Source organism: Mobula hypostoma, chromosome 2 (genome assembly GCF_963921235.1).
Source record: "Mobula hypostoma chromosome 2, sMobHyp1.1, whole genome shotgun sequence".
Taxonomy (NCBI): Eukaryota; Metazoa; Chordata; class Chondrichthyes; order Myliobatiformes; family Myliobatidae; genus Mobula; species Mobula hypostoma.
Genome location: NC_086098.1, coordinates 86,852,641 through 86,864,654, shown reverse-complemented (window position 1 = coordinate 86,864,654; position 12,014 = coordinate 86,852,641). Strand labels below are relative to the sequence as shown.

General features: G+C 38.0%; 2 protein-coding genes across 2 annotated transcripts in view; one reads left to right on the top strand and one right to left on the bottom strand.

The window, feature by feature from the left end:
• Positions 1-6,533, top strand: part of LOC134342031 (katanin p60 ATPase-containing subunit A1-like) — a 37,058-nt gene extending 30,525 nt beyond the window's left edge. Inside the window, exons 10-11 of the mRNA XM_063039970.1 lie at positions 494-620; positions 4,041-6,533. Coding sequence (XP_062896040.1) covers positions 494-620; positions 4,041-4,239 — 326 coding nt within the window. The 3' untranslated portion in view covers positions 4,240-6,533. The remainder of the gene's footprint in view (positions 1-493; positions 621-4,040) is intronic.
• Positions 6,534-7,131: 598 nt separating this feature from the next.
• Positions 7,132-12,014, bottom strand: part of capn9 (calpain 9) — a 57,460-nt gene continuing 52,577 nt past the window's right edge. The window contains exons 19-20 of the mRNA XM_063039959.1: positions 11,135-11,193; positions 7,132-9,365 (exon numbers count right to left, since the gene is read on the bottom strand). Of these exons, the coding sequence (XP_062896029.1) occupies positions 9,339-9,365; positions 11,135-11,193 (86 nt within the window). The 3' untranslated portion in view covers positions 7,132-9,338. The remainder of the gene's footprint in view (positions 9,366-11,134; positions 11,194-12,014) is intronic.

Below are 12,014 nucleotides of genomic sequence, written 5' to 3'. Positions count from 1 at the left end.
ATACCACTTGGATTTTCCAATCATTTAAAATATTTGGTGTAAAATATTTTTGAATGTGGTGGTATCTAATTACTTCTACAGCAATATATTTCTGAAATTCTTGACTCAATTTATCTTGTAGCATTATGAGTATAGCAAACAAGTATATAAAGAAAAAATCAACAGCAAATATTCTTTTAGAGTTACAAATCAACTCTTTGTTGAAATTGTGTTAATAGCCAATTTTCGTAGGTGATCTTCCCCTCTTTATTAATATTGCTGGAATAAATCATAAATTAGCATGTTGAAATTATTGTTAGTTGAAGACATTGATTAGTAAAGCACATATGAAAAGGAGCTAGGGGAAACACCACATCAGAATTCAGAATTTTAGTCTCTAGGCTTGAAATAGAGACCCTTTTTGGTATCAGTGCAGTGTTACTGCTACTTCAAGGACATTTTAAAAGGGGTTTAAAACAGCAAATAAAATTGGCTTTTTCAATTTTTACTACAGCAACAGGCAGAGAAGAGTTGCTGCGAATAAATCTGCGAGAACTGGAAGTGGCAGATGATGTGGATGTCAAAAAAATAGCAGAACAAATGGAGGGCTATTCTGGAGCAGATATTACTAATGTTTGCAGGTTTGCTTCAGGCACTTACCTTACTTTGTTTATATCTTGATGCTTTATAAATGTATGAAAAAATCAATTTTTAAAACTAACTTTGCAGAAACTTAATGTATCTCTAAGCACAAATTATTTGCAAATGTGTGAAATATTTTAAATAAAACTAGTAGGAGCCACCAAACTCCATATACAAAATAGATCAGTTGGTCATATTTTATTCTCAAAAGAAGTAGTAAATGGAGTATACGGTACATTTACCTGCAAGGCAGAACTGACTATAGCTTTAAAAACTTTCAAACTATATGGGCAAGTTGAAACTGTGAAATACAAGTCCTTACTTTTCACTTCCGTATTATTTATTGTTAGAACTTTGTTTTGCTTGTGTGGGGGGGAACATTTTCTTGGTAGGTCTTTGCTGTGTTTTCACTTAAAGTGAAAAATAGCTCTACTCATATTTCACACATTCATATTTGAATATAGGTTTATTTATATATATTTTCTGGGAGTATTCATACTGCAGTTGTCCTCAAATATAATTTAGGTATTGTATTTTAAAACTGCTATCTTTAACCTTTTAAAAAATACTCTGCAAAATTATTTGAAAGGTAAATGCTCAAAACCCTGGTTGAAAAGATGGTTATCAAGGCTTTTGAAGGGGAATCAAAAAGAGCACGACTGGTTAAAGGAGGGCGAAGGTAGTGGGACTAATGTAGCCAAGGTCTGTCAAAGATGAGGAAAAGGGAAAGATGACAAAACTTTGAGGTTGGAAATCCCAAAGACAGCAGAGGATGAAGAATTTAACGCACTTAGGAAATGTATCTCATAGGTCAGTGAGGTATGACTAATAATTTGGACTTGGTTCTATTACAAGATATATGTGGTTGCATTTTGGGAATGTTTAGAGTTTGTAGAGAATGACGACAGGAATATTTCACCATAAAAGCTGTTATGTTTGATAGAGGGATAGGGGTGAGCAGTATTCTGGTGGAAATTAACAGTATTGGTGTTGTGTAAAATAGGACATCTGAAATACATAACTAGCTAGGTAGATACTTTATTGATCCCAAAGGAAATTACGGTGTCACAGTAGCATTACAAGTGCACATATAGAAATATTAAAAGAGAATTAGAAAGAATAAAAAATAAATTACCACAAACAGTCTAAAAAGAGGATGTCGTCACTTCCCCGGCCATAGGTTGGCTCATTGTAGAGCCTGATGGATGAGGGTAAAAATGATCTCATATTGCACTCTTTGGAGCAGCGCAGTTGTCTTAGTCTATTACTAAAAGTGCTCCTCTGCTCAGCCAAGGTTGGTCATAAACATGATATTCTGCAGATGCTAGAAATCCAGAGTAACACACAGTAAATGCTGGAGAACTGTGGCTCCTCAGGCAGCATCTATGGAGATGAATAAAGGGCAAGTGTTTCAGGCTGAGACTCTTCATCAGGCCAGCGTTAATAACCACTCTGTTTACAGGTGATTCCGCTTTCTGTGAATCGTGTACTTGTACTCCAAGGTGCCTCTGTTCTACAACACTCCTTGACGCCCTGCCGTTCATTGTGAAAGTCCTACCTGGATTTGATGTTCAAAACTGCAACCCCTTGCACTTACCTGAGTTAAACTCCAAATTAAGACAAATTAAATTTTGTCTGCAGATTATGTCACTGAGAGTCAGTATGGAAATGAAGAGCCAGTGCATAATCCTGGTGTTGTGATGACAGTCATTGGGCTATTTCTCTTCCCATAGAAGCTTCCTGAGTATTTCTAGCAGCTTTTGTTTTCAGATTTCCAGTGATGAATCTTTTGCTTTTTAAAACGTTTAGTATGATAGGGAGTATGAATTTGAATGTGACTCTGCACATGTGATAAAACTTGGTGGAGAAGCATCTGCATCATCTGAATAGGTGGGAGAACAAGGCACAGTAGAAAAGAGAAGTATTATGTAGCCTACTCAAATAAATGCTCCTCTGACCTCAAATGTGAATCTAAAATGAACAAAGTTACAGAGTAGCATGTGCCATCTCAGACCTAAATAGGTACTACGAGCAAGGTTCCAACAGTATCTTTGAAATAGAGATTTATGAGACAAATAAAAAGGAAGTGCACAAATGTATATGGGGAAGGGGATGGAAATGAGCCTAGAATTAACAACAGTTGATTATAGTTAAATATTTTAAGAATGCCATTGGCATTAAGAAAGGTAAGATACCTGCTGCTTGCAGTCTGAGTACGGAAAGGTCTTAATGGGAAAGAGTTGGGTTTCATGAGCGAGAAAATGAAAGCACATTAAAAAAATGCAGATAAAAGCACAAATGCTCAGCAGGTCAGGAAACATCTGTGGAGTTAGGAACAGAGTTAATTTATGGAATCCATGACATTTCCCAGGTTCTGGTGAAAAGTAGAACTAAGTTTTGATTGCAGATAAGGGAGGCAGAGAGCGCGAAAGGCAAGTTCTGTAGTAGTGTGGAAACTTAGGAAGATTAAATGTCACAAGTGTTGGTGGTAAAGGTGTATCTGGGAGACTGTGAATAAGAGTTGAATGAAATGTGAAACAACTGATGAAAGAGAAAAGAATCTGAATGCTGGAATTGAGACAAGATTAGAATGATTGATTATCTGAAATAGTTAAAGACGATGTTACATCCTGAAAGCTGTAATGTGTTTCAAGGATGGGATGGGATGCTGCTCCTGTAGTTTATATTTGAAGGTGACAAACAAGCAGAAACTTAGGGTCACCCTTGCAGATGAAGCAGAGTTGTTCTGCAAATTAGTCACTCGATCTGTGTTTGGTTTACGCAAAGCAGAGGAGACCATAGGATAAGCACCAAATGCTGAATAATAGAATTTAAATATGGGCCTTTCACCTGAAAGATGTGTGAAAGTCTCGTAGGAAGGAAGAAGATGAAAGGGCAGATGTTGCTTTTGGAAAAATTACAGATGAGGAAATGGACATAAAAGCTTATGGTACAGTATATATCGGATTGGAAGCCTTTGGGAGCAGGTGAGGAAAGGCAGACAATGTCACACTGGCCAATGCAGAGGAGTGATTTCCGTCATAGAAGTGGCAAATCCAAGGCCATTTCACATTTTAAACATGATATTCTGCAGATCCTGGAAATCCAGAGTAACATACACACAATGCTGGAGGAACTCAGCAGATCAGGTAGCAACTATGAAAAGGAATAAACAGTCTTGACCTAAACTTAGTTTATTCCCCTCCATCAAAGCTGCCTGGCCTGCTGAGTGCCTCCAGAATTTTGTGTGTTGTTCAGCATTTCACATTTGGTGTTACTTCTAAGGGGGAGCAGACAGTTAAAATTATCTTGGCACCCACTCTGTTCTTATGTTGCTCTCTTACTTCTGTAGTAATGCTCAGTTGTGTTCTCAACCCTTTATCTGAATTACCTATATAGTATCTATTATTGTTCTATAGGGATGCCTCCATGATGGCCATGCGACGTCGCATTCAGGGCCTAACTCCTGAGGAAATAAGAAATATCTCCAAGGATGAATTGCAGATGCCAACAACCATGGAGGACTTTAGAATGGCATTGAGAAAGATTTCAAAGTCCGTTTCTGCTGCAGATCTTGAAAAATATGAGAAATGGATTACTGAGTTTGGTTCCTATTGACCAATATAGATATGTTTTAAATAGTAACAGCTAAATCACAATGTTACCTCCGGTAAGATAGAAGATTGCCTTTTTAGCCACAGGCCAAAAGTAATTGCCTTGAGTGTCCTATTGACAATTATTGCGATTGTGTTCTTGCTGCTTATGTCTTTGACTTTTTACTTTATTGATTTTTTTTATTTAAACCACAGATATCGCAAAACCAAATGTTCTTGGAGAATCTTGCCATCAAGATCTGTCAGAGAATTCTATTTAATTCTAAACTTTGTTTTTCTCCAGCAGTGTTGATTTGTTTTAGAGAAGTTTTTATTTTACTCTTTACTGTTTCATTTATAACCATGTTAATAAGTGTGTTAATGTAACAATATGGAAGGTTTCACTTTTAACTATACCAGTTAGTGCAGCTCCCTGACACTATCACTATTCACTTTTAAATAGAATTGAATGAAGTAGGGAAAAATAAAATAAAACAGTCATTAAATGGAATTCTTTTGATTATTATCAGATTTTGACAGTGAGCTTCCCTCAATCATTTTTGTAATTGTTTAATTTCTAATAAACAAAATCTTTAAAGCACGAATGTTGAACAGCATGCAATGTACTTTAAAGTACAGTGAGGGAAAAGAGGTATCCATTCCTTTTTCTCTTTCCTCCTTCACTTATTAAACTTTCTTTCCTGCCCCTTCATTTTGTCAGATGAAGGACATACACATAAAGGTGGCTTGTAAAATACAGAACAATAATATTAAGGTAAAGGAGAAAATTTGTCCCCATTTTCAGAGATATTTATAATCAGCTAGTTTACATTAATTCCTCCTATATGCCATCAGTTTTAAAATTGATCTCAAAATATGAATTGAAATGGATTCACTGATTTTAAAGTCATGATTGCATTTTTGCAATCAACACATGTAGATGGATCATTACTGTTGTTTGAAAGATTGGTTACCCTCTAGCAGTGTTCCTGTTTAGACACTCAGTAGTATTTCTCAGGTATAAAAGGACTCAATTGTTCGATTTTTTTTCTTTTATTCCTTAATTTTTAAAAATGAAAATTTATTTCCTCAGATCATGGGCATTTTATTCAACTGTGTTGCTTGCATGGAGGTCCTACAGGGCACTGGCCTCTCTGCCAGCAATAATTACAAGCAATCTATGTATGAACTACACTTTTTATGGGGATTGAAACAACGTGTTGGAAACGGACACGTTGTGAGTTGTTAGTTACAAATAGTAAGTTCATCTTTAAGTTGTCTCAGTTTACCATTTAAGAATTAGCATGTTGTGGCATGTGAAGACAATTTTAGCTGAAAGAACCGTTATATGTCAATAAATGCTTAGACTGGTATCACCCCTATTCCTGAATTGTTTGTTTTGGGCCTGGTTCATTAGATACAGGCAGCTAATGCTGCACTGCACCATGTCCCAGTTGAGCTGTGTACTTTTTTTTAAAAACTTCCTTGTTCAAAATATTGAAGTACCAAATGAAGAAATTTTAAGACTAGTTCTCCCCACTGTTGAGGCACGGCGTTATAGGAGTAAGACGTTGGAAATTGCAATAATTAAGATCTTTAGACATTTTAGTGTCTGCTTCTTTCTGAGTGGGCCTGCATCCTATGGCACAGTAGAGACTACTAGGTTTGTAAAAAAGTTCAGATTATTTTTATCTTGACACTCATACTGGTCTTAGAATCTTCCAATTCTGGAATACTTGTATGTAAAAATGGGAAGAATGCAACATAACTTTTTTTTTGTTCTTTTGCCTTTCTAAGGTTCTGTCAGGCACAAATGTTGGAATTGTTCTTAAGAAAGTATGTCAAGATACCCTGCTCCAGTAGGGGGTCAGAGGTATCTGAAACCAAGCTAAATGTTCCTTTTAGCTGATTTATTTTCTGCACTTAACTTGCATTTATTCAAAGCTAAACTGCAGAAGATTTTCCTTGCATGCACAACCAGACTCTGAGATAATTCCCCAATTACATTTTATAGTCATGAAAAGATGTAAGACTATGAAATAATGTATGGAGGTGGTATATATTAAGTGTAAACTTGGTCATGGTGTGTTGGATAAAGTCAGTATTCTGAATTCAAATTACTTTCAGAAAATAGTTTGTTCATCTATAATTCTGAGACCTTAATTTTGTTTACCTGCCAGCTGAACAGTTACAATCTGCTAGTCTAATGTAAAATGAATTAAGGTGTGTTCTAAAGTAGTGTTTTCAGAATTTTTACAGTTTTAAACATTTATACTTTACTCTGGAAATGCCTTTTACTATTTTAATAAACAGTTTGAAATAAAAATGATAATTTATTATTTAGACTGCGCAATTTTTATTTTGAGTTGCATTTTATACTGTCGGCTTACTTTTGGTAATGTAATTACTTTCAGAAGGTGTTTTGATGTTTGTCTTTGGGGTATGAGAACTAACTGTGGCAGTGTTCTGCCTGAAGCTTTCTAATAATTACCCTCTTCCTGTGAGCTACCTGCCACATCTGGAACTACAGTTTCAGAAAATTAAATGTCTCTAAACCAGTCTAACCAAGGTAGATGAGCTGTGATGTCAGTTTGATCAGAGAAATTACTACTATGTTGATGACATAAATTAAGGTGGTTGGCTGGTGAACTCAGCCTAAACTGCTAATATCAAACTCACAGGTACAACGAGCCCCTAGCTGTCTTCCCATGAATGCAAATGCATAAATTCGTGCCTTAAAAAATGGTTTGGCTAGCAAAGGTAAAGGTGGTCTGTGGAGATGCAAGTTTGCACTGCTGGTTGAGATGATCTAGTGAGGGTGTGGCAGTTTTCCTGGATCTCAATGTCTAGTTTAGATCTTGAAGTAGTTAACTGTGGATAAAGTGCACAATAGAAATAGGAGTCATATATACTGCACCAGACAGTAAATTTATTTTCATCACCCTTTATCAATACAAAATGTATATCTAAATCCAACGATTAAAACTCAACTTCAAAGCTATTTAACAACTCCAGGTGGATTACTGACATGGGTCCTTTTTCCTTAAGTGAATTTTGTTGACGCTTCTCATGATTTAACAACATAGCAAGAGAAATAAGCAAATACTCTGCATTAGAAAATAGAAGACTGGAATTGTATCAATTTTATGTACAGTATTTGGTTTATCTTTTTAAAGCTGATTTATTGTTCATTAGGCAACAATTATTATACACAGCCCAGAAAGGGATCTGGCACAGTAAAGCCCTAGTATAGGACAGTGGGAAATATTGTAACAGGCTAAGAAAGAACAACAGCATATCAGGACATTGATTACAGGCAAGCCCAGGTTCATGACTGCTCAGAGTGGAAAGGCAGCAATTGGGAAGGCAGTGAGAACTTCAAATATGCATGTCAGGAACTCACAGAACCTCAGATTACATGATGGAAATGCACAAACTCAAACTACCTGACCATTGCCAGGCACTTGAAGAAAGTGACCTTCAGTAGACAGCTTGAGAAGGAGGGCAGCACCAGCAATGTAGCTACCTGAATGAACTAGGATGGAGGGGAATGAATATGTTTGTATTACTCACAGAAGTTCTTCAGGTCTTCCCTTTATTTCTGATGCTGAGCCTTTTCACTCTTTCTGTTAATGCTGGTGTCTATGACAGTCTAGTAGGATGTAGATTTCACATTTAACACCTTCATGGCATGTTGTGGTTCATGCACTGTATTTCCTCTCAACCCCTCTCCCTCACCCACATAAGGGGCAGGCACAGGTAGGACATTGTTAGCTTTCCTCAAATATATAATTGTTCAGCACCTTTTTTTTGTGATGTACAGGAAATGTTGGAGGACATGGAAATCTCAGCTCAATTGAACAGAAACTAAACTGACTGGCATATGCTTAACATTGCTGCATTAGCACAATGCATCTCATACCTTGTCCATGTTTGATTTGGTACTGGTAAGTAAAATGTAAGGCTTCTAACAATTATACTGTGTGGCTCTCCTCTTAAATAACCAGCTAATATACCAAATGTAACTTTTCACAAAAGTATAAATTAAAAATACCTTAAACCTACATTGAATCATGGAATTTATAGCACAGAAAGCAATTACTTGGCCCATTTTTGCTATTTAAGTTTCAAAAAGACTTTATACTCCATCCTTCCATTTATCTAATTTCTCAAGTGCTGTTTGCTTCAGCCATTCCTTGTGATGGGATGAATTGGTTCTTTCCTTCAAGCCTCAGAAATGGTCACTTTTTCATTGAGAAAATAATTAGTTATAAAATAATCCTAGATACAGTGAAAGGGAGAAATGTTTGGAATAATTGTCTCATTTCCTAAATGACAACATGGCCACTCCTTTTACAGAGCTGGGGCTGTTCAGAAATTGTCATGAAATCCCAGGATCAGCACCAATTCCCTGAAACAAGTGCCTGTGCCTTCATTATTTAGGAAGGGTGTTTTTTTTTTGTTGCGTGGGAACAAGGAACTTTCATATTAAAGTGATTGGGGAGCAAAAGAATACTGAAGAGAAACAGCCTCTCTGGCCCACAGTGTTTCCACACAAGCAAATATCTTTATTCACAAATTGACTGACATGTGCATACCTTGTAATCACTATCCACTTATTTAGAAAATTTGTTACAATTGTTAAGCATAGAACTGTATGTCTCCAATTCTCAAAAATGGGCTTCACAGAGAGTTAATTTCATGAAAGGAACTATATGATGGAAGAGCTCACATCCTTACAGGGTTTTAGTTAGAGAGAAAAGCTAATGTGCCAGAATGTCTTGTTGAAAGACTTAAAAGTACCAGATAAATTAATGGGATTAATGTACTAGGTATGCGAGTTTCACTGGGAGAATGGATCTAAAAGAGCAATAGGAGTCAATGTTAGAAGTGAATGACCTCATGGAGGAATATAATGCAGCGTAGAAAAGATTATATTCCTAGTAGTACCCTTGGTAGTGGGTATTTTTCCAACAAGAATGCTCAAATATATAGAAGTATGATTAAAAACTCAACAAATACAAAGAATAAGGCTACATTCAATTGCATATAGTACCCAGTCTAATGTGAAAATGAAGATCATTAGTAGAATGCACTGATGCACAGCAATCTTCTGTTCAGTCTTCAGATATTCATAGTCAGTAAAAGCCACTGTTCAAAACAACAGATCAATATGGGTTAAGTGAAAGGAATCTTGTTCAACTAATGTTTCTGTCAAACAAGTAAAACAGCATAATATAGCCTAGTTATAAGTGGGAACCCATTGGTGCGAGATCCATTTTTGAGATCTAAACATCATGCAAGTTTACACTCCCAGTACAAGAATGAGGAAGTACAGCATGAAGAGGTCACCTATTGATATTAATATTTATAGTTGTCCTTTACCCCATGCAGGTGATAAAAGGGTACAGATGTTTAAGTATGATAATTACTGCAGAATATTTCTCGTTGGAAGTAAGCAGTGGGGGAATCAAAGAAGAGGGAAATCTGGTTAACATGCCCCTCAGCAACCCCCCCCCCCCCCCACAGCAGTCAGCCAGTGATGGAATATCCAGTCCCTCAGTGGAATAGCTGCCTGCAGTTGGCGGTTAAATAAGATAATATCTCCTTTTGCCATATATGTTGCTAGTGTCATTTGCATATCCTAAGATTTATCCTGAGGTACCTAACCCATGGATTTTAAAGTAGCATTTTCTTGTGTTTGTGAATTCTCTTCCTACTTCTGTGTAAGGGCTCTCATGTTTCAGGTAGTCAGTGGATAGATTTGTATGACAGAATACAAGGATTTATATGAAAACAATCCATAGGTGCTCATGCCCATCCCAAATGTGTCAGCTGAAGCAACACACATCAAAGTTGCTGGTGAACGCAGCAGGCCAGGCAGCATCTCTAGGAAGAGGTACAGTCGACGTTTCGGGCCGAGACCCTTCGTCAGGACTAACTGAAGGAAAAGTGAGTAAGGGATTTGAAAGTTGGAGGGGGAGGGGGAGATCCAAAATGATAGGAGCCAATTTTCCCTTTTGCCGATCACCTGTCCAGCTCCTGGCCCCATCCCCCCCCTTCCTCCCCCACCACCCTGGATCTCCCCCTCCCCCACCCCCAAATCTCCCAATAGCTCCTCCTTCAGCTAGTCCCGACAAAGGGCCTCAGCCTGAAACGCTGACTGCACCTCTTCCCAGAGACGCCGCCTGGCCCACTGCATCCACCAGCAACCCCGATGAGTGCAACACACATCAAAGTTGCTGGTGAACGCAGCAGGCCAGACAGCATCTCCAGGAAGAGGCACAGCCAACGCTCCAGGCCGAGACCCTCCCCGTCAGGACCAACCGAAGGAAGAGTCAGCAAGAGACTTGAAAGTGGGAGGGGGAGATCCAAAACTATAGGAGAAGACAGGAGGGGGCGGGATGGAGCCAAGAGCTGGACAGGTGATTGGCAAAAGGAATATGAGGGGATCAAGGGACAGGAGGTCCGAAGAGAAAGACAAGGGGTGGTGGAACCCAGAGGATGGGCAAGGGGTATAGTCAGAGGGACAGAGGGAGAAAAAGGAGAGTGAGAGAAAGAATGTGTGTATATAAATAATGGATGGGGTACGAGGGGGAGGTGGGGCATTAGCAGAAGTTAGAGAAGTGGTGGGGGGAGGACGGGAGGAGGGGGATGGGGCCAGGAGCTGGACAGGTGATTGGCAAAAGGGAAAATTGGCTCCTATCATTTTGGATCTCCCCCTCCCCCTCTCAAACTCTTACGAGCTCTTCCTTCAGTTAGTCCTGATGAAGGGTCTCGGCCCGAAACGTCGACTATAGCTCTTCCTAGAGATGCTGCCCGGCCTGCTGCGTTCACCAGCAACTTCGATGTGTGTTGCTTGAATTTCCAGCATCTGCAGAATTCCTGTTGTTTGTGTCAACTGAAGCTCAGTTGCTTACCTGCATCAAGTTGAAAGTCACTTCACCAGTCTGCCGGGTGTCAAAAGACTTAAATGATCCTATATTTTAAAAAATCAGAAATAAATACTGTAGAGATATCATACTATAACATACATTATTTGTTAATCACAAAATAAAATTAATATTTCTATGCAGTGATCTGAAATACAGTAAAATGTGCTTGAATCTTCATTTGGCTCCTCATGACTGAATTCTAGGATTCTGTTTTGGATTGCAGAGTGGAATACCTCTAAACAGTGCTCTATTTGACCAGACTCAAACATGGTTAAGTTTCAGAACTTAAGATCATTTGTGGTGGTTCAGCATTTTTTTTCTAAAAATAAGAGATGAAGTCGAAGTTCTGTTCCACACTAGTTACAATCTCTGTTCAGTCAATCTCCTCATAGTGCTGCCACATTATTTCTACAGCTGTTTTGAACTGTTTGTGCCAAGGATGTATTTGATAGATCAGTGCTGGAATTACTTGTTCACCTTTCATCACTTCATCACAGAATCTTGCAAAACAAGGCCATTTAAAGCATTGAAAGAACAAGACAACTATACATCTTTTTCCTGCTCTTTCCACCTGGCCATGTCTTTTTTTTCTCTTTCTAAGTATCAGTATACAATTCCTTTCGAAGTTACTACTGAATCTGATGCCACTAATCTATCAGAGAATGGACAGAGATCATTAAAGTTAGCTGCAGAAAGAAAACAAGTTCTTTTTTTGAAAATCTCTATTTTACTAAATCTCCTGCCACTGGGAAGAGCTTTATTCAGTTCAAAAATTGTCAAAAGCCCTCAGAACTTTAACTGTTTCTATTAAATTTCCTTTAATCAGTCATGGAGAGATCTAGTACAGGAATAAGCCCTTCAGCCC